This window comes from Lepisosteus oculatus, chromosome 29 (genome assembly GCF_040954835.1).
Source record: "Lepisosteus oculatus isolate fLepOcu1 chromosome 29, fLepOcu1.hap2, whole genome shotgun sequence".
Classification (NCBI taxonomy): Eukaryota; Metazoa; Chordata; class Actinopteri; order Semionotiformes; family Lepisosteidae; genus Lepisosteus; species Lepisosteus oculatus.
In genome coordinates this window covers 6,811,255-6,835,632 of record NC_090724.1, presented here as the reverse complement: position 1 = coordinate 6,835,632, position 24,378 = coordinate 6,811,255, and the positions used below count along the sequence as shown (strand labels likewise).

General features: G+C 46.5%; 1 protein-coding gene across 2 annotated transcripts in view; it reads left to right on the top strand.

The window, feature by feature from the left end:
- The window catches only part of ncanb (neurocan b), a 103,505-nt gene that overhangs the window by 64,835 nt on the left and 14,292 nt on the right, over positions 1 to 24,378 (top strand). For both annotated transcript variants that reach the window (XM_069185917.1, XM_069185916.1), the window contains 4 exons: positions 11,159 to 11,272; positions 19,128 to 19,286; positions 21,344 to 21,426; positions 22,092 to 22,236. In XM_069185917.1, coding sequence (XP_069042018.1) covers positions 11,159 to 11,272; positions 19,128 to 19,286; positions 21,344 to 21,426; positions 22,092 to 22,236 — 501 coding nt within the window. The remainder of the gene's footprint in view (positions 1 to 11,158; positions 11,273 to 19,127; positions 19,287 to 21,343; positions 21,427 to 22,091; positions 22,237 to 24,378) is intronic.

Here is a 24,378-nt window from a genome sequence, read left to right as displayed (position 1 = left end):
TCTCCACAAAAAATAATTTGTTACTCTGAACAACTCTCGGTTTTCTTTTGTCCTGCGGTACCAGAACAGAACCCGCTGTGCGCACAGACAGGCACGAAGTGGAAGACAGGGAGAACAGAAAGGCAACACATGAAAAGCAGAGAAAAGGGGGAGTCAATAGAAATGAATAGACATCTGTCAAGCCTTTTAGCACAGGGTTGTTGGAGAGGAAACCTTTTGTTCTGCTCTCAGCAATTACTTTTCTCCGGCAAAACAGAAAATGAAAAGACGACAGTTTTATAAAGCCCGTGAAGGCGGGGAAGTCGGAGAGGCGAATTGTCTCCGCTGCCTTGAGCTTTGTACACAGATAATGAAGAAATGATTCGGACTTGACTTCCAGGCTCCCTGCCGAGCGTGCCAATAACTCACCTGGCAAATTAAAAAGAATAACTCACCCCCCACTGACTGACACCACAATACACACTGACATCCTGATGCACGCTGAACCACTGGAAGCTATATTAGACCAAAGACAAGGCAGGCACAGGATCAGAGAGACCGCGAGGTAGATGGCAAAGAAATCCTTATTTATTATGAGAAAATGCAAATGAATTTGCTATGGCCATTTCGCAATGTACAAACCAAAAATCTCGTGTGGGGGAAAAAAAGCTATACCTAAACAGAAATGGAAGAACTATCAACAGATGCAAAGGTAAATGTGATCTCAGGTGTTAAACTAGATTGGCAGGATTTGCTGATAGGTAGGAGGAATGTGCATATGAAAATGTTTTTTTTTTTTTAACCGTGATGCTTCTGATTTTTTCTCTCTTCTTCCCTCGCACTCCCCCACGTCTTCTGTCACTTTGCCACTTCTCTCTCTTGCCCATCCTCCTAGCCCTGCTCATTGTTATTTGCTACAGAGGGTTTATGGAAATTGCTCTGCACTGCAGCGGACAAGCACAGGCGTCTATTCCCAACCCTTCCACCTGCAGTACATTTCCGACTGCACGCCGCTGTACAGCACCAACACACGCGCCACAGCACGCCTCCGTGAAGCCTCTGTTCCTTGACCTCTTTAAATGTTGTTCTGGCCTGAGCAGCAGGCAGACCGGTTAATGCAAAACCCGTGTTCCAAGCTAAAGCCCCGAACGTTGCGACTAGCTGCTGCTCTTAAAACGAGTGCTTCGACGTTTTGGAGTTGACATCAGATCGCATGACTGCAAATGTGAATGGAAAGTGAAAAGACAGTGAATGGAAGTCTGGTTCAAATTATAATTGGGGAAAAATAAAGTATCTCTTAAATCTCAGTAATGCTTATTTGTATGACAAAATGAAGAAATAAGTTCATATTTTTGCAGAAAGAGCCAATTTGATTGCGTATAACGTGTTTATTTGTTTGGGAGCACGTTGTAAAACGCTGCTTATTCTACGAGTAATTTCTTGACCAAACACACGGGTTTGGAGCTCCAGGAAGACATCTTGATATTTCCAAGACCATGCCTGGCCAGTGTGTGGTACAGGGCCTTCATGGCTCTCGGAGTTCCTGGTTTCCAGTCTTGACTTTGTGGGACTCACTCTTGTTTGGTGCTGTGGGCAACACAGGCTCAGACTTTGCAGCAGGACCCTCTGGAAAGATCCACACCTCCCCAGGCAGCGAGACTGATCACGTGGCTGGTGCAGACTGCCAGGGCTTCGGGATCATAGCACGGACGGCTCTCCCAAAACATAGGCTTCGTTAACTCCTTCTGTCCCTCGTTAACACGTCCGGAAGTGGGTTCTGCAGGTGGCATCTATGACACCGCCACCAGTGGTGCACACTTTCACATCGGCTGGGGTGCTTTCCCAGTCTGACAGAGGCTGCACAGGCAGCAGTGATGAATGATGACAAATGGCATCACAGCTGTAAGGGTCTCGTTATTTCAATGAGGTTGGAGTTGGGGGAGCTGCGTCAGCGAGCGATCTGCCAATGCACGAGTAGAGGTTACTTCCATGCTGAAAGCTGCGTGCCCAGAATGTTGCACTTATTATTATTTCTTCCTACTTTTCAGCGTGGAATTAACCTCAGCTTCTTCCTGTTATATTAAACATCCATCATCCCTCTACTGCCAGCTCGTAATCAGCCAATAAGATCCTTCCCTTCCGGATTCTCCAATCCCAGCCGAAATGAAAAGAACAGCACGCCAGTGATGTTTCAGTGCAGTGCCCTTGGGCCCAGGCTGTGGGATGGACACGCTGCAAGATTTAGACAACCTAAGTCCCAGTTCGTGTCTCCTCAGGCCCTGGGGTACAATAGGAGCAGATGTTATAGATTTATCCTGCGTGACAGCTAGTATCTGAGTCGTGTATGCCTGCATTTTTTATATATGGTGCAAATGGATCATGCATTTTTAATGTGTGAATTTTCAATACTCCGAGTAGAGCACATGCTTAAAGACAAATAAACATTGCAGACATACAAAGAAATATGCATTATGCATCAGCAGAGCGTATAAATTATTAGAGCTGCTTTTTAATGAATGTGCAGCCCTTTTGGTAGTTACAGCTATGCAACATAATAATGTGCATCTATGATTCTCCTCTTAATTGGCTATAGTGTAATAAGTCACTGCTTTGATCACAGGAGTAGGCCGCTATCCATGATGCATGGCTTGTTCATTCAGAACCGGGCTGTGAGTAATGAAGGAGATACGCCTTTTCCAACCGGCCAGCATGTCATATTTCAGGATACACTGCGCTGTTTCATGACAACTGAGTGTGCAAGTGTGGTTTTCCCTCTGTGCCCATGCTATTAATCACAGTTTTCCACCCTGAGACCGGAGGTGCAGGGAATGGTTTCTACTGGCAGTGAGGCAGGAAATACGCTGAACTTGCTCTTCCAAAAAATGAAGAAAAAAGAACCGCTTTGCCGTTATAGACATGCTTACAGTGAGGGCCAGTCCTGTTACATGCATTGTCTCATTGAGTGTTGACATTGTCTGTTTGGACTGCTTGTGCTTCTAAGCTTGCAGTCTCTGGCACTCTCCAGTTTTTTTTTATTCTGCCGATTTGGGCCATAAGTTGTGCCCGAATAAAAATAACCGTCAGGCCAGCAGTTTCCATTTCATTGGGTTTTTTTCCATGACCATAATATCAGAAGAAGGTGAAAAGATGAGAGCTCAGAATCAAACTCGGCTGAAGAGAGCTCTTTAAGAATATAAAATATAAAGAATTATATAATTATGTCATATTAATAATAATAATAATAATAATAATTATAATAATAAATAATTGCTTACACTTATATAGCGCTTTTCTGGACACTCCACTCAAAGTGCTGTACAGGTCATGGGGATCCCCTCCACCACCACCAATGTGTATCCCCCACCTGGATGATGCGACGGCAGCCATAGTGCGCCAGAACGCTCCCCACACACCAGCTCTCAGTGGGGAGGAGAGCAGACTAATGAAGCCAATTCATAGATAGGGATTATTAGGAGGCCATGATTGGTAAGGACCAATGGGAAATTTATAGAATATATAGAAATTTATAGAATATTATCTATAGAATATTATCTATAAATGCAACCAAGTGAGATTGAAAGGGATCTCGGGCTCCACCCATGTCTGTATGATGCACTGACCATTACGAGACCCACAAGCAAGACGTATACAGTAGCTGGGTGGATGCAGTCTGAGGCTCATTGGTATGGTCCCATCATGTAAATCCAGTGGAAGACCAGTTACATGAAGCCATAAGATCTGAATTACAGGGCGTTTCAAAAACACCTGTTAGTTGGTCTTAGTGACTTCCTCAGCACTTTCGGAAGTGGCTTGGTCTAGCATGGATTCTGTAGATATATTCTTAATCGTATTAACTGGAGGTGCTACAGTAGGTTTGTCCAAAGAAGAAAATTTCCCCGTCCTGCAGCCCACTCAGGACTAGTTACCAGGCTGTCGAATTCCCTGACCTGTACAGTACATTCTGAAAGTGACTGAGAAAAGACTGATTTTCTGTTTAAGGGAACATTTATATTGGGATGAGACCAGAACATTTTGAAGAAGGTTTATACAGTTCTATCAGAGAAGACAGGACAGAATCCCACAGCCCTGTATGGCTGTGAAGGGCTATGCACAGCCCCAATGTAAAAATTGGGAAATTGTGTAGAATATTTTTAGATCCCGAAATATGCACAGTCTATCATCATCAATGACATCATCCAAATGTATGATTATTTGTGCTTAAAATATGGTGATAGACTGTGTTAAACGACAGGCTGAGAATCAGTAAGAAAACATTATTCTGTACTGATGACAGCTTGGGAAGTTTTAGTGTAGTGCCGAGAAAGTAGTTGACTTTTTTCCAAATGCCCAATGAGTTTGCTATAATAGATCTCATTCAAAGACAATGTACTTAATGACTGAATATAGAAATTGTTGAAGTCTTATTGATTTAATGTGTCCTTCCTCGACTTGGTGCCAAGAGACTGATGTATCAGGATCTAACAGAATCCTTAAGACCTTGAGCTAAAAAGCGCAATAATAATTCAAATTAGGTAGATCAGGTAAGTGTGCCATTACATCAGCTGAACTCTAGGCTACTTGTCCGACCAAATAAGATGAGTTATAAAGCAGGAAATCGGCTCCAAATAATTTGGTGGGAGCGAAATAAAGAACATAGCAAATATAAAAAATGAATGCAAGAAATATTTATTCTTATTACGCAGGTCTTACCACCTGCGAAGAAGACCATCTAATCAAATCTGCATTGATTTTGTTCAGATCGTGAAGTGTGTCCTCTTTTCAAATCTGCTGATGATCAGCGCAATTTTTCCCCTGAAGAATGTAACTGAACAGAGAGAAACATTCTAGGGCAGAGAGGCGGTAATGGCTGCATACTTCAAAGGTATAAGAACTGATTTTAACCTGTTTCTTTTGTATCCTGAAAACCTTGGAAGATGTACCTAACAAATGTAGAATACAGGAAACAGTGCCAGAAATAGCCAAACTAATCAAAAGCATCAAATTAAAATAAATAAAAGTATAAAATAGCCTGACGAACATCTCTCCAAACGGCCCCAGCCAAGGCTAAACTGAGAGCATTGTAAAGCCCCTGTCTGAACTCATGCCAAGAGAGGTATTGTATTGAGTGAACCTTATTAATAAATGATTGACCAAAACCAATATGGTTATGGACAATCCATAGGTATTTATTTTCTATACAGTTCATCTCCTGTGCTCTACCCCATGACAGTACCGCTCAAGAAACCGTGGAAAAAGCAGCACACATTGTCAGAAGCAAACAGGCCTCTCAGGATGCTTGTCTGTGGCGTGATCGTAATGTTGCCGGCACGTGTGTGTTTCTGTTTGGGTTCGAACCTTTGCAAAAAGTGCATCAGAATTTAGCAAGAAAACGGCAATACGGTCGGAGCACACTGGGGAATCTTTCCCGTTTCCGTAAGAAGGAGAGAAATTAAAACATGTTGTTTTATATAATATTTTAAGATTTCCACCCTACCGCCAGCAGTAGCTCAAGTGGAATCTGAACCAGGCCTTGGTATTTTGGCATAGGTAAAGAGCTGCCTTCAGTCCAGCAGGATTCTGGCAGCTCCTGAAACCCCACCTGTTCAGCAGTCAGTGAGGATGCTTGCAGCAAGTGCAAGAATTTTTTTTAATCTATCTAATCCAGCTCATTTTTAAATTATACCTTGTGGCCTTTCAGCATGTGCTGTTATATGGATAGAATGTCCTCCACGTGATGGAGCACGTTGCTGGTGTAGTTCAGGACTTGCAAACATTAAAATTCACAGGAACTGGAGCAGTGCACCGTGGAACAGCAGTGGGTGGTGCCCACCGGTCTGTCCGCACAGCTGGCCATCAGCCAGATCCCCCTCATCCTCTCTGGGCCTCCTTCCTCATGCCAGGCCTCTCTGACAGCTGAAGGAAACAGACTCAGACGCCCCCCTAGGGCTCTGCAGACTTGGACGTAGCTTTCTGAGAGGCGGAACAGAAAGCAACCTGCCAGACTGCTTTTCGCCAAGGCGACTGGAGGAGTGGGCAGAGTCTGACACGTTTTGACATCTTCCCTCGCCGGCTGTTCTGCGCCCAGTGCACTGCGGCCAGGACTGTCTGTTCTCTCCAGCAGCCGCAGTTCAAAATCTCAAAGTCGCTCCCCAGCCCTCTCTACCCTCGGCTGCCTGAGCAGGGTCCACTCTCCTCCGTCCCACAGTGCAGCGCTCTTAACCCCAGAGGCACTGCGTGAGCACCTGACAGCACAACACCTAATCCAGGCGGCCATCGTCTGTCAACATCCTCTACAGTGCATCTCCACTGGACAGGGCCCAGCTTCTCAGATAAGTACTCATCAGAAAAAAGAAGGTCTCTGCAATCAGTTGTACCACCTTATGTCAGCCACTGAGTACAGACAGCTCCTTTCACCCCTCAAGTCCTCTCCTTTCCCACTCTGTGAGCAATTTCAACACCTGGCCTCCCTCCCAGCAGCCCACCTCTATAATCAAGTGTCCTACAGTCTTGCCTCACAGAAGAATGTGCAGAACTGAATTCACTTGTCCACCTGATTGTGGATATTTGTCACTTAATGGGGGTGCATTTATGTTCTCACGAGGGAGAACATAAATGCCTTTAGATCACAACTGCAATGACTAGCATAACCTCAGACCTCAAAGAGTAATCCAGACTCTGGTCCTGCTACTTTCTCTGGACACGCTCCAGGGCCCGGTATGCTGCTCTGAAGCAGAAAGAGTTCATTTTCTCCTCCTTTCATCTGCCTTGTTCATGCATTTCATCTTAAATGAATTTCCTCCTTGGCATTCTGAACTTCAGGGGCTCTATTTAATTGATCAAAACAGTGTTTGATCTAAAAACTGCTGGCATTTAGTTTGCTTTAATAGGCCCTTTGTGGTTAATGCTATGACAAGCAGAGCTTTTAGCAGTGGTTAGAAGCATCTCACAGACTCCGTAAGGCAAGGGGTCCTTCCTCTCAGTGCTCTATTTCTCCGCTAACCCCTTCATTGCTGTTCAAGATCAGACAGATTTTCTTAAATTAATATACAGTATTATTTGTTGTTATTTATTGCTATTTTCGGCTTAGAATGTTTTTAGCAAGGGAAGGCACGGTGACGCAGTAATTAGCATTGCTGCCTCCCATTATGGGGCCGTGGGGTGCTGTCTATGTGGAGTCTGCATGTTCTCCCTGTTCTCCCACAGCTCCCACATGACCCTGAATTGGAAGAAGCGGTTAGAAAATGGGTGGATGTTTTTAGCAAGTATGTATTAAACATGATTAAATTGCGGGAAAAGATTCTCTTCTCCTTCCTTCTCTGTCTCTCGGTGTCCCTCTGCGTTGCATGTTTTCTCTCTCCCTCCCTGTCTGAGAGTCTCTCTCTTTCTCAGTTCAGTCCATAAAGCGCTTTTATGGAAAAGACAGGACTATTAACAGTTTGCCAAAGCAATTACAATAAAGACAATCAACAAGAACGTGACACGCATTACAGTGAAAGAGGGTAATTTATCCTTCAAACATTAATAGTAATACAGTATAGACAAAGACGGCACTGAATTTCAATAGACACTTTCAAACCATCATTAAGCTCCTGTGCATGTTTGCACGCCAGATGATGTTTTCTAAACAAGTTTGCTCTCTTCAAACTCAGACACTGGCCTTTTCTTGGAGTAAAGTAGTTCTTGCCCAGAACTGCACTGGACTACTTTGCTATTTTTATTCACGCTGATCTGGTAGACAAATGAGTGGAATTCATTACCGTTAACTAGCTGCTTCTGTTTGAGCGATTGTTTCCCCCCCTGTAGAAAAACATATTCAGTTGAGTTTTTTATCTCCATTTTTATTTGACTCAAGTTTACAAACAGCTCTGCGCCAGCCTCCAAGAGCTGTAATTGAAACAATAAATCAGACATTGTTTGGTAGAAGTAAAAAGCCTCGAATTGCCTGCTATTAAAAAGGCAGCGTTGCAAGCAGGCATTTATCCCGAGCAGCCGAGAGAGTGGTCCTCTGTGCCTGACCGATTCCAGCAAGCAAAAGCTGTACAGATAAGAGGTCGCTCCATGTTCTCCACGAGCATATGCACTGCGGCAGGTTCTGCTCCTGCCTGTTCATACACTATATGCTCCAGCAGGCTCAGCCACTGCCCGTGCATACAGTATGTGCAGTTTCAGACTCTGCCACTGCCCGTGCATACAGTATGTGCAGTTTCAGACTCTGCCACTGCCCGTGCATACAGTATGTGCAGTTTCAGACTCTGCCACTGCCCGTGCATACAGTATGTGCAGTTTCAGACTCTGCCACTGCCCGTGCATACAGTATGTGCAGTTTCAGACTCTGCCACTGCCCGTGCATACAGTATGTGCAGTTTCAGACTCTGCCACTGCCCGTGCATACAGTATGTGCAGTTTCAGACTCTGCCACTGCCCGTGCATACAGTATGTGCAGTTTCAGACTCTGCCACTGCCCGTGCAAACAGTATGTGCAGTTTCAGACTCTGCCACTGCCCGTGCATACAGTATGTGCAGTTTCAGACTCTGCCACTGCCCGTGCATACAGTATGTGCAGTTTCAGACTCTGCCACTGCCCGTGCATACAGTATGTGCAGTTTCAGACTCTGCCACTGCCCGTGCAAACAGTATGTGCAGTTTCAGACTCTGCCACTGCCCGTGCAAACAGTATGTGCAGTTTCAGACTCTGCCACTGCCTGTGCATACAGTATGTGCAGTTTCAGACTCTGCCACTGCCTGTGCATACAGTACGTGCAGTTTCAGGCCTCTCAGAACTTTGCTTTTCCCTCCGCTTCTGCGGTTTGGCCTGTGAACTGACAAATGAGCCCTTTCGTTTTCCTCATGGAAGCTGTCATTGAAGGAAGCCGTAGGACTTGCAGAGCAGCTGGCCCAGTGGACGGACTGCATGTGCTCAGAGCTGCAGTGTGCAGGCCAGCAGCATCCTGGACCTCAGACCTGAGACCGAAGGTGTCAAAATGGCAAAATTAGGTGCTAAGCATTTGAAATAATAATGCATAATAATAATTTAATATTATTGTTGTAATAATGTATTTTATTTCATTCTTATTTACTACATTTTTTTTCCTTATTGCCACTCTTTGTACTAACCTGGGTTAAATGAAAAAGAAAAACCTGAGATGCTGCCACACACGACCTCCCCGCTCTCTGGATTTGTGTAACGAAGGGGCCGGGGCACCATCCCTCGCTTGCAGGAGGTTGGCTCTTCAGCCCCATTGCTTCCGCCACTCATCCAAGAGACTGAGCCCCTGTCAGCTCGGATCGCCACGAGGAGGCAGCAGTAATAATACAGTTTATGTCATATAGCTCCTTTTTGTTTTCGTCGAGACGTCTGGAAGCACCTCACAGTGGAGGTAATAAATCAGCCGTACGTGGATAGAAAGGAGTTGTAGAGATGGAGAGCAGAATAAAACCGCATTCTGGTTTCAGACAGGATATGCTAACCTGGAAAAATGGCTCTCAAGGAGAGCATTCCACTGTCCGAACACGCAGTCTTGCAGACGCTGTCCATTCCCCTAGCCCGATTATGGCAAACAGGCATGCAAGATTTTTAAGTGTGGAGATTTCCGGCTTGTCTGACCTTCGTCTTCCGCAGTCAGAGCTCTGCAGCTTTCCCTAGTTTCTCACAGTATCCCGTCCCTGTAGTCTTTCCGTTTTAAAAAGCTGTACTTCCGCGAGTCTGAGAGAGACACGCAGGGCATGTGAGCAGGACTGCGCTGGAAGGTTGACTCAGCTGTGTGGGTAGATGTGAGATTCAAGTCCCACGCAAGCTTAAGCAGCTGAGTATTCCGAGAGTGTACCTTGATGTCTGCGGGGGTAAGAAAGGGAGAGTACAAGGCTACACAAGGAGAGGATGCAGTTTAACCCCATCCTTCCCAGTGAACAGAGTTCCCCATCTACAGTGTATAGCTGGGAGTGACTGGATTAGTAGGTTTACTTAAGGATGCAGAAATGTGGTATGCATTGCATTACTCCACACCACTGACCGAGGCTGCAGACTGGGCTAGCACTACCCCTCCAGCTTGAGAAAAAAGAGCAGTGCTTACACACTGAAACACATGTTTTCATACAGTAGGAGCTTATTAATCCTTTGAGGGCTCTTGACATCCCCCCTAGCTTGGAAGATGCATGAAGCCACATCACCTGCTCTGCCCTCCCCCATCCCCAGTGCCTCGAGGAGACTTGGCTAGGTCAGGCGATTCTTGAGGAGATGCTGGGATACCAGCTGCGTTTCTAATCGATTTTGCCTGCAGGCATTAGTGGTGGAGGGAATTAGAATTATACTTTCTTTTTTTGTGCTAAATATCAGCCTGTTTATTTATAGAGACCTGTCTGCCTGCTCTCTGCTATCTGTGCATGGCCCAGCTTCCAATGGGCATAAGTGTTTAGCAACCCTCTGGTTGCATGCATAATCTAGCAAATATTAAAAGCCCAGTGAGCCCCAGTCCATTATCCCTCTGATTGCTTTCAATACCTTCTCTACTGAGTTACCTCTCATGTGAACCACAGGAAGCTGAAGAGTTTTTGCAGCTAGCAGATTTGCTTACTCCTCTGAGTGTGGAGCACAGAGCTGATAGCAGTCTCTGGAGTGTAGGGGTTGTTTGCATGCCCACCTTTCTGGTTTCAGCAATTTGTTAACATAAGTCCCTTGGCCAGGTCATTGTTACCAACAACAAATTGTTCTCAGTTGACTTGTCTGCTTAAATAAAGGATGAAATGGAAATAAATACATGATCTTAGGTGCAGTGCAGTTGATTGTCAATGACATTTGAAATTCGCAGTGGTGCTTCGTACAGGACGTCCTGAAACACTGAGACTGGATGCAGCATCTGTCCTCATGGCCACAGTTGGTGGCTTCTGTGTTTTTCCATGGGTGGATAACATTGTCCCAGGAGGGATGTGTGCTATGATAGAATGGCAGGTTGAGACAAGATGGCATCTCTTGTCTGAACTACATTCCCCAGAAGGCTGTGGGGATGACTTGCTGTTTAGGGAGTGGAAGGAATCAGAAAAGCTGTAGCATGAGTATTTTTTTTAAGTGAAAGCAGCGATCAGAAACGAATGGTTCCCAGACCAAAGCTGAGTAACTTATGGCTGTTAGAAGATTTAAGGCCATCTCCGCTAACTCCCTGTTTGTATCGTTGTCTTCCTGCAGACATTGATGACTGCCAATCCACCCCCTGTCAGAATGGAGGCACCTGTATCGATGAGATCAACTCCTTCGTTTGCCTGTGCCTGCCCAGCTATGGAGGGGCCACCTGTGAAAAAGGTAGAAGCAGTGCTATAGTCCCCCCAAAATATCCCCAAAACCTCCATTCACTGACAAATACAAGCTGAATGTTTCCTGTCCCATGTACTGCACATTCATGGTAATGCAATGGTCATGCTTAGGAAAGCAAATACATACTGCATACATGGCAAAATAATGGGATGGAAGATGAAAGATACCATCAAGTTTACTGTAGCAGCCAGCGATGCAGAGGTCTCTTTCTGATGTGTATGAGCCCTGTCATTCCTTTTGAGATTACAAGCAACGAGACAAGCTGCATTGTCACCCTGTTGTGAAAAAAAGTATCCATCTTTGTTAATTTTCCACGTGGCACCTGTCTCTCACTCTGTCAGACAACCCCGTGAAAAGCAGAGCGTGGTGTGAGAGGCAGCCCTGCAGGAAAACCGAAGAATTTCCTCCGATTAGTTCCCCTGCTAGTAATCGGCAGCAGGCAGGACCCCTTGCTCCCTGTCTGTCCCTGCAGCCTGCCAGCTAGCCATGTCTGTGCTCGATTTCAGAGTGTGCTGGACTCCTGGCTCACAAGCGTCAGGGCTAATGAGGCATGGGCAATCGATTCCTGCCCAGTCAGATAAGAGGAAAGTGGGAGTCCTTTTTATGGCAGAGCGCAGTAGAAGGGCCAGGGAGAACTCGGTGACCCTGTGCTCTGTTGCTCCAGTTCCAGTTCCAGGCGCTCTGTTCTGTGTGGACTGTGCGGGATGATCCAGGTCATCCCCAGGGGAAAGACTGGGGTGCAAGCCACCTGTTGTGGACCAGTTTGATCCAGTTCGGGTTTTACCAGCTGCAGGTCTTGTACAAGTGGTCCAAGCAGAAAAACATGGAAAATGAATATTTTTTCCTCAAGCAGTTGTTAATGCTTTACCAGTTGTCAATTATAGCTTTCCACAAATTCCACAGACCTTGCATCTCCAAATGCCACGCAATGGGAGTGCAATTTTTATGATTACTTTTGATGAGTGTACGGATAAGTACATTTTCTTCCAACTCCTGCCATCTACGCACACACACACACACACACCTGCATGCAGAGAACTTTTCCTCTCCTTTAAATCTGTTTGTGTCAGCTGAACAGGATCTCACTGTTGAATTGCTCTGTCGGCTGAACTGGGCCAGCGTGATGAGCCAGCTAAATATACGGCTGTGCTCCTGCAGCTATGCTCCCTTAAAGCGTTCCATACATAAGGGGGCAAATAAATAATTAAGTGGATTTTTATGGAAGTTTCACACCTCGCTGATGGCCGTCTGGGGACCTCGGCACACGTGAAACATTCCAACACAAGAATAAAAGAGTGGGAGTCAACAAGGGCTCTCGGCTTTATTAACGCACGAAACAGAACCAAGCTGAAAAGGAGTAATGGAACACTGAGCTCCTCTGGGGCCCTGACAAGTCTAAAGACAGAAAATAATACAAGCAGTGCACGGCATACAACAACAGCTGTAACCAGCTCTGTATCCTCATCCTGTCTGCCAGCCACGTTGAGGAGTAAAGACGCACCTTATATACAGCACAACCTCATGTTAAACCGTGAACAATACTGTGCAATTAGCAAACAGTGTCAACCCAATTTACAAACTGTGAACAAAGAGCCTTTGGCTGCTTTGTCTTTGGCAGTCTCCAGCAGTGGCCTCTCAATCTCCGCATGCCGCCTTCTGTCTCCACTAAAGCAATCTACCTCTCCTGCTGACCATGCCAAGACTCTGCTCCTTCAGAGTGACCTGTCCTTCTTCCCCTGCACGGAGGAAACCAAATTCGAATGAGAAACACAGTCTCTGCCTGCTTCCTGTCTGCTATATGAAGTGTGCTGCTCTGAACCCTTACAGAGTCCCCCCACCCCCTGCGCCCTGAGGTGGGTCAATCGGATTATTGGCCAGACTTGTTAAATGACCAGAGCGGAAGGCTCCAGTCCATCGGACAGCTTTTCGCCCACTGCCAAGGCTGAAGCCCTGCTCGGGGAGCGAATAAACTAGATAAACTCAACTACAAAATAAATTGGAACCGTCTTTCTTCCTTTGAAGGGGGGATTGGGAAAGATTTGATAACGGGAGTGAAATCGCTACAGGCTCCTGCCATGTCGCTCTTATTCTGGAGCCAGGATAGTTTTAAAATAAATAAATGGTGACAGGCAGGTGTTTTGTAAGGATCCTCCCATACTTTTTAAGCTTTGATCTGCTCTACTATCATTCTCAAAACGCTGATTACAAATTGGGCTTGATTTTCCGCTGTGACAGTTCTGGGATTGATGTCTTATTTAGCAGCTGTCATCTGAACTTGAAGCTTCCTTTTGATTTTCCCACTTGTCTGCCTGTTGCACTATAAAAAGTACCTGCCTATTCGTCTGGCTGGCAGGCTGGCAGTCCCTGCTTTCACTTGCTCACAGATAGTTTTCAAATGTTTTCCCTCTGCCAGATAAAACAATAGCAAGCGAGACTTAAAAACCCACACAAACAGGAGCTGTATTATTTATCTATTTTGCTGCCTTTCCGTGTCTCAAAATGAACACTTTGTAAATTCAAACCCGGTTATTACATCACCTGCTAAATTACTTTATATTATAATACAGTATTCTGGAGATTCAGCAATAGCGTATTTTTGGTTCTTTCACAAAAGCTGCATAAATATTTGCTCTGCACCAAGAAAAAACACACTAGGATGAAGGCGTTGAATCCCCAGTGCGTAGTTAGGTGTCCTTGTCTGCTGATTTATGTAAGCCTGGCTGTGGGTTAGAAAGAAAATGCTGTAGCAAAGCAAAGAATGCTCACTGGCAGGAAGAAAGCAAACAAGCTTGTTAACAGCACAGGAGCAACAGTGATATGCAGTGGCTTCTATTTGTGTTGGAAAACTAGGTGATTTTTTTTCTAGGCTATTTTTGGGGCCTTGAGTAAGAAGACTTGAAAAACTAGGGTCACCCTCACTGAACCTGGCCTCTGGCAGAGGTCCGGTGAGACAGCCTCATGGCCAAAGGTTCTGACCCGGTCAAGTGCAGAAGCATCGTGGGCCACTTCTGAGCGATTTGAGTTTCTGAGTCTCCTATGGCCAGGAAACCAGCTGCTGGGGGACGTCACGTATTGGGGCTCCCACAAGGTTCCATGCTTGCTGTGAGGTGTATAGCATCTCATCCACTTCAGCCCCACCCTGGGTAGAATGTTGCATGTGCGCCGATGACATCACTTCCTCTACCCAAGAGCACTCAGTGACCGAGATCAGTTAGGTGCTCACGAGTACAATACTCTTCGCTACCATTGCCAGAAAGGTGAGTATGACAGTGACCGTTTGAACCCATCTGCATTAGACAGGAGGCTGGAGTTTGTTAAGGCCAGAAGACACTGGCTTTAGACTGAAATTTTGTCCCGAAAACTTTTTCGGAGCAGTCCTGCTGTGAAGATGTAACAAACACTTGCAAGAACACAGGGTGCTGGGAGAGGGCATCTCAGTAGTGCGCTATGAAATTAATCTAATTGACTTTCTCTCAGTTGCTAAATTTCTTGTCTCCGCTGGGTCCTTAGACATTATTAAAACTAATGAAGATTTATTATACCTAATAACACAGTTAGAGGAACCAGTTCCTAAAAATTAAAAGGAAGATGACTTAATATAATGACAGCCTAGCCTTGGCATTTCAGAAAATATCAACGTTTTAAAATAGCAGGATCTCTGATAAACGGTAATAAGGCTCAACAGTGCTATCTGATCTGATAGTTTTGTTAAAGTAAGTCAAGCTGCTATTTTTGAAATCTGGAATGTTTTATTGTAGTTAACTACAATGTGGTTTAAAATACAGAAATAGTACAACACAGTTCTCCAGGGGCTTCAATGCACCATATCTTGGTAGATAAGGGAACACTTATTTATTCGTACAGCTGTGATGCACAGCTCGTGATATACATTTTTCAATGACAAAGTACCTAGTTTATACATTTTGTTGATTTAAGGGGGAAGCTTTTGGTGTTTAATTATGATTAAATAATTAATTGCATGCCTCCTTCAGGACGGTCAGGTGAGAAATCTACAGTGTCAGCACCAGCTGTTGTAGTAGGATGAAGCAGTATAATATCTCGACATACCTGCAGTACAGTGCCACATTTCTAACAAGCAAGCCTGCCTTGTGCTTAACATGGGTCTGACCTTCTATGTTCGTACAGTAAAGGATGAAACAAAGGCACTTCTTAAGGATTTTTAATGGGCTCCCTGGGGAATATCTGTAATTGCCTCTTTATAAACAGAGGTTTGCTTTGCTGATGTCTTCTTGGCAGGTCTGTAAATACAGCAGGACTGGCCTTGTCTGCTTGAATTCGGATTAACAAGCTGCGCTCGTCTTAATCAGGGGCTTAAGAAGAGACTTCCCCTATTTCCATCTTTGAGTCTCCCTGTCTCCCTCTCTCAGTAAAAGGTTGAAGGTGGTGTCTATATTATGTCTTAGATGTGTGCTCATGGGATTTTAGAATTTTTTTTTCTTTTCATAAGAGCAGAAACTGTGTAGTTTGCTGTGTTCTAATGTGTATTTACTGGCTGTATGATATATTAACACATGCAATGTTATAGTCTTCAGTTGCGGTTGCTAATTAGTTGTGTAAGACGATATTCTTATGTTTATCAATTATGACGTTAATTAGAGCGTCCAATCAACATTTTTGTAGCCTGACAAATGCAGAAAGCCTGTAAAATGTTGCTCGTTAAAGACTTTAATTGGAAAAGTACTCAAATAGAAAAAAAGGTTACAGATGAGACAAGATCATTGAGCCTCTCTACCTCATTGATAGGAGAAATGCTTCTGTTAAAGATACCAAGAGAACTGCCGGTTTCTCAGCTGGACAGCATTCTGATCGAGGGAATGGGAGGTTGTCAGAACAACAACATGGTTTTTTTGCAGGAAATCAGAATAGAGGCAAAAATGGGAGCCACTTCATCACCCAGCAACAGTCCCTGTGTTTCAATGGGAAATGTAACACACACAGTGCAGACTGCGCATATCGCAAAGACAGCTTCTTGCAGATGGCTGGTTAGATACAGAATAATTGCAGTTTTGTGCCACCCTTTTGCTAAGCCCATTTCCTTGATAGAAATAGCCCCCTGAGATTCACTCACAATCTGTCAGGTACAAAGCCCTACAGTAGCCAGGCCTTTCCCTGGCACTCCAAGACACGCCGCCTGGGCGCTGTGCCAGCACTACCCTGCGCACTTTGAAAAGCCTTGAGTTGCTTTAATTGTCCCTGTGTTTGCAAATAGGAGCTCATGTCCAGCTTAGCAAATCTAATTGTGACTTTTGGTAGAATCCCACATTAAAGGACAAAGAGCATTAGAGAAGCATGGTGGAGCTGGTTTTCACAAGCCTGATACTAACTAAACTGCTGTTTTGTCTCCGGCGTGGCATACTGAAAATGAATATTAATGCATGCGTGCCCATGTCTGTGCAGTGCATTGCGTTCAAAGGCCCAGTCTGGCAGGTATCTCTGTTAATGTGGCTTTAAACAAGCTGCATGTCCAGCAGCAGGGATCAGTTTTTGTCGAAATTGATTCCCAGGACTGGATGCAGAAATCTGTGCTGCCAACCTGATTTCTCAAAGGAGACAAAAGGTGGAATGGTGTGTGAAAACCCAATAGAGCATCTCATTGTGCACAGCCTCCCACTTCTGCTTCCCTGTCACTCATCCCGACTCTGTAATTGAACTCAATTTGGCCGGAGATGGGCCTCTCTGCTCCCAGAGCACTGAGTCCAGGTCCAATGGGGGGGTACCTGGCAGATTCGCCGGCCACGGTATTAAGCGCCACTTCGAACGCTGCCTGCCTCGGGCCCCAGACACAAGGCCGAGGAGGTGTGGGGGGGCTTTGGGTGAAAATTGAAGTGAGATTCTGAATCACCGTCACCGTGTCTGTGTGAGGCATTGCCTGCTGGGAGGAGTGTGTAGATTAAGTGGCTGTGTTGCAGATGCTGTCCTTGCTCTATCATCCCGATCTAAATGTAGGCAGGGAGGCAGTGGGGAGCTCAAGTCCTGTGACCCTTCTCCAGGCACTGGCTGTCTAGCACAGGGGCAGAAAGCAATTTGCTGCACACTGTTCCCTACTGTTGTCCGGGATGAAAAGACACACATGCAGCAAACAAACACATGCACAGATTCCTGGGCACAGTCTTGAGCATGTACTGTATACACTGTAAAAGAGCAACCCGCACAGACTATAGATCTGCTGGAGTTCAGCAGGGCCCAGAGAAGCCTTAGTCCGATGCTGCCACCCAAAGCTGAAAGGGAAAAAAGTAGCAATAAAAATGAGTGTTTAATTTGCTTTCATCTGTTGTAAAATGACCAAACCAATTTTTGTTTTTAAGCCCCGTCTCCGGGACTTGTGACAATCTGCCACTGCTTTCGATATTATAATTGACACGCCCAGAGCTGGTGTCTCGAAATACAGCCCTCCATACGGAGAGCCTCCTGCCAGCCTCTCTCCCCCTGCCAGGGGCTTTCTCCTCTCTGTCTTCCCTGCATCGATCTGCATGCTAAGCAGCGCTGGGCCGGCCAGTTTGCGCCCAGCCAATTTGCCAGGTGTCGCCTCAGATTTGCGAAGGGGGCAGCCTTGCTCTCTGCATTCAAAGCGCCACTCGTCAGGCCCGCATCTGGGGGGCAGCGGGGTGGGCTTCATTGACCGTTAACCTCCCCTGCCTCCTGGCTAATTATACGTGCTGCCTGGGCTGGGGCTCGGCCTCTGTGGGGAGAGGAAGATATTCCTCCAGCACTGGTGTTTGACCAGGCATAATTAACAAACACTGCCTGAGCTAAAGCAGGTTTTCCCCATTAAGGGTTCTGGCCATTTTCGGGGTATTAGCCTTGCAAAGATACGTTTTCAGAGTTATAACTGTATTGTAATCGATTTAAAAAAAAACAGGAAACGGGCGTGACGCAGCCCGAAAAAAAAAGTACGAGGCAGGGCAGAATAGGCTTTTTAAACAAGATCCACTGCCTCGTGTTTGTTGCACCTGGTATTAAGAAGGATCACTGAGTGCTTTCGGGATTGACGGGGAATATTATATGACAGAGGGAAAAGTTGCAGGGGAACTGCTGAGCAGCTTGGGGCTAAAGGGGAGCTACTGTATGTTATGTGCATCTCAGACAGAAGTGGCTCAGCTGCACCTCAGTGAGAATTAGCGTTGTTCTCTGCTGCCACAGAGGACCTCTGTTCTGTAACTAACGTTGTTTAATTGTCTGGAATTCCTATTTCACAATAATAGAAGCTCAAATGTGTCCCCCAGCCAAGTCTCTCTTAACAACCAATAATGGCTTTATTGCCTTAAAGTAGTAGGTGAGGAAGCGGTGGCTCTGTGGCTCAGGATCTGCGCCTGTGGCTGGGAGGTTGCTGGTTCAAATCCTGCAGCCGGCAGAGGAATCCTCCTCCGTTGGGCCCCTGAGCAAGGTCCTTCACCCCAGCTGCTCCAGGGGCGCCGTATAAATGGCTGACCCTGCGCTCTGACCCCCAGCTTCTCTCCCTGTCTGTGTGTCTCATGGAGAGCAAGCTGGGGTGTGCGAAAAGACAAATTCCAACACAGTGAAAGCTCCCCCAACTCATCCAGCAGAGACAACTGAGCAGCTAAGGGCCTTCTTTGGGTGTGGGTGTGGGTGTGGGAGGTGCTGCACATTGATGGTGGTGGAGGGGAGTCCCCGTTAGCTGTAAAGAGCTTTAAGTGGAGTGTCCAGAAAGTGTAAGGGATCATTGTTATTTGGACCAGAACTGAAAATCAAAAACTGGCAGAGAAGAGAGTCTAAAGGCAGGGTAGATTCTTTTGCAAGTGGAGCCTGAGAACACGGAGGGGTTCTGCTGGCTAAGGGGTCTGCTCTGTTCTGTTCTGTGCAGACACTGAGGGCTGTGAGCACAACTGGAGGAAGTTCCACGGGCACTGCTATCGCTATTTCACCCACCGGCACACCTGGGAGGACGCGGAGAAGGACTGCCGAGAGCACAACGGGCACCTGGCCAGCATCCACACCCCCGAGGAGCAGGACTTTGTGAACGGTCTGTTGCAGCTGTTATTGCACGGATGTGGTGTGACGCAGTGCAGAATAGCACAGCACAGTTTCTAACCCAGCCCAGCACTGCACAGCACAGGACAGCACGATATTTCAGCATAGCATAGCCCCATACAGAATGTGTAGCGGAGCTAGTTTGGGCACGGTGACGTCATCGCCCTAACTGCGCGTAGCAGAGACCTCAGCCGCCTGGGCTGGGGGAGGTCTCCTTTAGCTCACCCGGCTGGTTCCCCTGTTGCATTACGCTGGAGACCCAGGACCTGCGACGGTCACAAACGCACTGCATTGTAGTGCAGCACAAAAAACAGCCTGACACAGGACAGAAACATAGTATAGCACTGCACAGAAGACAGCACAGTACAGCACATCACACTGTAGTGCAGCACAGAATGTACTGTAGTACTGCGCAGAGCACTGAACACAGCATTGCAAACCACTGTCCTAACGACAGCACAGTGTCCTGGTGCCCTGAACACAGCACAGTGTCCTGGTGCCCTGAACACACGTGCTCTGAGCATTGCACAGTATAGCACTGTCCTGAACACAGCAGAGTGTAGTAGTGCTCCACTGCACTGAACACTGCACAGCGTAGCAGTGCTCCACTGCACTGAACACAGCATGTGTAGCACTACTCCACTGCATTGAACACAGCACAGCGTAGTGTTGCTCCACTGCACTGAACACAGCACAGTGTAGCAGTTCTCCACTGCACTGAACACAGCACAGTGTAGCAGTGCTCTCAACATTTTACAATGTAGCACTGTTTTGAACACAGCACAGTGTAGCTCTGCCCTGAACACAGCACTGCATACCACTCCCCTGAACCCAGCAAAGTGTAGCGCTATTCTGGAAACAAAACAGAGTATAGCACTACTCTGAAGCACACCAAGTACCTCAGTATCTGAAGCCGCCTGTGTATTCCAGCTGTGATCTGCTTTCCTCTAGGATCCTTCAGGAGTCAGTAAGATGTGGTATTAGTGTCACCTTGAGAAAAGGACTAGAAAGAAAGTTTGACAGATCAAAGATCCCATCCCTCGTTATGAATCTCTCCTTATTGTCCATTCGCTGTGTGGGGGCGAACGTTTCCTTCTCAGGGATCTGAGGACTTCTCTTCTTTCAGCTGCGCTGTGTTATGTTTCTCTTTCTGAAAAACAGCCCGGTTGAAATGAAGCGCGAGGAGTTGAAAACGATCCAGAAATGCAATTCTCTCCGGTTCGTCTCGCTGTTGATTCCGTTGCTCGGATATCGCCTTGGCGTCAGTGCAGTCGTGCAGCACATGCAAAGCCTAGGCGAAGAATGCAGCTGGTTTTTAGTGAATGTTTCAAAAACAACAGCAGCAGGAAAAAAAAGGAGTGGGCCTAATTGCCTGGCAAACGCACATCTCCACCCCTGCAGTAAATGGTCCGAGGACGTTAAGGACGTTAATGAGATTAATGTTCCTAATAACGATGTTAATAAGCAACGGGATCATTGAAATTCAATTATGCCACCGAAAAAGCTTCTCACAAATGCATTAGACCTACAGTCATCCTAGCTGACAAAACACAGTCCAGTTTAGTCAGCAATAACAGTGTTGCTGAAGAAACGCGGTCAGTTTTGGCTGGCAATAACCCTATCGAACACCGCAGCTCCATGTGATCACCAGCAAAGCCCTGAGAACTTTTGCAGCAGCAATCAGAAGGTCAGGCTTCAGCTGTGAATCTGCTGCACAGCAAACAAAGCAAGGTTGGGATAAGCAACAAAGTTTTCTCTCATGATGTGTTAGGGTCTAACAAATCTGATCACCTCATTATGATATTAATTATAATAAGGAGATTGGCTTACTAAACCTTTAGAGGGAACCCACTGGTAAACTTGTTAAATCTCTAATTATAATCATAGGAGGAGGACGCTGCCTTCGTTTTGCATCCAAGGTATTAATAAAGGATTTGTGATACAAAGAGCACGACCGAGATCGTCGCAGGCGAGCTGTGGTTTTTTTTTCAGATGCACGGTGCCCCACACACACTCTGCACTCCCTCTCACTCCTCCGCTGTATTTCAGGGCTGGGCCGCGAGAATGCCTGGATCGGGCTGAACGACCGCACTGTGGAGGAGGACTTCCAGTGGACTGACACCATGGCTGTGGTGAGACGCCCCCTACAGGTCTTCCTGTGGAACTGCAGCTTACGCTAAGGCCCATGGTGCTTTTGCATGGTTGTCTATGCACATTAAGTGCATTTTATGTGCAACTTATCTGCAGGTGAAGGTTGCTGATACGGTGTAGGATTAGAGTTAGAAATTTGACTAATACACAGATGTTCTTAACTTTACACAGGTACTGTACGTGTGGTGCTAACAGCAACCCTACAAGCCATAGTGGCACATGGTTGTTCTGTGCATGAACTGCTTGGGCCACAGAGTAGTTTAGTCTCTTTCATATGATTTTTTTCATATAACATTTCAGTGCAATGTAGGTATTCTGTTTTTCCTGCATTAACCATGTTTTTTCAGGCATGTAATAAATAGGTGTTAATTTAAAAAATGGAGTTTCACCATCAGTTTTGCACAGGCGGTCCCTCTGCATTTACCAGAGTACTCAGTATAGTGGGTGCTCCGAACCACAAGTACAACCTGTATTTGCAACTATAGTCACCATCAGTGTGGTAAAAGTATATTTGCTTAAATCTTAAAGAGAAATTCCACGTGATTTAAGTCTAACACAGACATCAGCGTCCAGGCTGTGAAAGTCTTTAAGAAGCCCCTTTCAAGAACGAAGGCCTGAAATATGATTTGGTCTTTCTGGCTCGCAGCAATACGAGAACTGGCGAGAGAACCAGCCCGATAATTTCTTTGCCGGGGGCGAGGACTGCGTGGTGATGATCGCTCACGAGCACGGCAAGTGGAACGATGTGCCCTGCAACTACAACCTGCCCTACATCTGCAAGAAAGGCACAGGTAATGGCGCCCCCTGCGGGCTTGAGCAACCACTGATTTCTGGATGGGGAATTTCTCGGAGGTGGGAAACCTGGTTTGTTAAGGGGGCTGGAGGATCAATAAATAGGCTGCTTCAGGGCCGTGGTGCAAGGTGGCGCATTGCTGCCTCACAGCACTAGGGCCCTGGGTTCAAGTCTTGGGGTGCTGTCTGCATGGAGTTTGCATGTTCTCCCAGTGTTTGCATGGGTTTCCTCTGGGGGCTCCGGTTTCCTCCCACAGTCCAGCGACATTCTGGGAGGTTAATTGTCTTCTGGGAAAACTGGCCCTAGTGTGAGTGTGTGTGTCTGAGTGTTCCCTGTGATGGACTGGCATCTCGTCCAGGGGGTACCCTGCCTTGTGCCCATTGCTTGCCGGGATAGACTCCAGCTCCCCCATGACCCCGAATTGGATAATGCAGTTAGAAAATGGATGGATCGATGCTTAAACACCACTTCCTGTTAAAGCGTGAGCTAGGAGACCATCTCTGTCCCAGCGTTTGCATTTTCTAAAAGACCATTTAATAACAGTGGAGCTTAAGAGCTCCCCAGGGCCCGGGGTGTGCCTGTCTTAAGCAGTGCATAGCAGGAAGAGTAAAGTGAGCCGTATGTCCAGCACATTGCCCTAGATAGATTAGACACCTCCGCTCTTGCAAGAAACTGTGATGCACACAGATAGAAATTATTGGAAATAATTATACTTGTGAGGGATATACCAGTCAAGATTTATTCACTTTCTAGATAGGCAGAGAGCTCTAGCCCTTAATAAAAACAAGGTTGTGTTAAGAGGAGCTATCATAAAGCAGAATAAAGCATACTAAAGCCCAGTGAAATCGGAATAGGAGAATGGTATAACTTTGAGAGGTGCAACTCTAGTGAAGGACATGTATGGTACAGTATAAACAGGGTAATAGAGATCTAACTGAGCTCAGCCTAGAAATAGAACTTAAATTAGATATTTGTATTAAACAAAAAGGAGTTTGACTGTCCTTACCACAGAATTTGACCATTTTTTGTGTTGACAATTAAGGTTGTGGGATTTGCAAGCTCTCCTTGTGTTTGCATCTACTTTTGATCACGTTTCCTCCCACCTCTCGGAGACTGGCAGGGTAAAGTGGTCTCTCCTTGTGTGTCCGTGCACAGTCCTGCCCTGCACATGTGCTTCCAGGATCAGCTGGACCTCTGGCTGTCTTGCCACAGCTCTCGCCAGGAGCAATACGCAGCTTTCTGACAGAGGATGAATGGAAACACAAGTTAGGGGGGGGAAAAAGGACGGTGAACATAAAATCAGGAGCTCATTTTATTTATTTTAGCAGAATCCGGACACAGAATAGCCACCGACTGCATGACTTCACTGATTTAAAAGTGTTTCCTATTCACGGGTCCCGGGGCTCAGTGTGAGCCGACAGATCAAAAGGTAAAGGGACTTTTTAAAAAAATATATCAATTATTTCAGGAGAGGGGAAAAAAAAAGGGCACAGCGTTGATTTTATGAGGACATCTGTCTGGCATGGTGCAGTGTCCCATTCTGCAACCCCTGTGGCCCCCTGCAGTAAAGTCGCTCGGGGGAGCCTCCTGCTGAAGAGGCAGCCCAGCTGTCTTCCTGCCCCGGAGGCAGCTGGCTATTAACCTGTGTGGCACCACCTGCCACTGCGACACTGAGACGCTGCCAGAAATGGTAATGAACCCCCCCTCCCCCAGCCCCCAACCCCAGCTCATGAACTGGGAGACTTCCTGGCCCTGGGTGGGGCACACAATCGAGGCCTCGTGTGCGGATGCTGAGAGCTTTAGCAAGCGGCACCAGGCGGGGGACGTAACTGCTCCCCCACCCCGCCGGGTTTTGCGTTGCGGTTATCCGGTGCGGCGGGGGCAAGCCGCAGTCTCAGCCGGGGGGGGTGGCGTGTGTGTTCATGACGACACCAGATGGGCGCGGGTCCGGCTCGCTCTCTCTCCGTGGGGCGTGATCTCGCTCAATCTTCTAGTTTCCCTTCCCAAGATCCCGAGGCCCAGCATGCTCTGCCATTTGTGTTGGCGCCAGGTAAGAGACCCCTCAGCAGTTTAAGCCTGTGCGGCATTATCCCATAATTGGAATCGTGCTTTTCCATCACTGTTTGCTGTAAGTCTTACC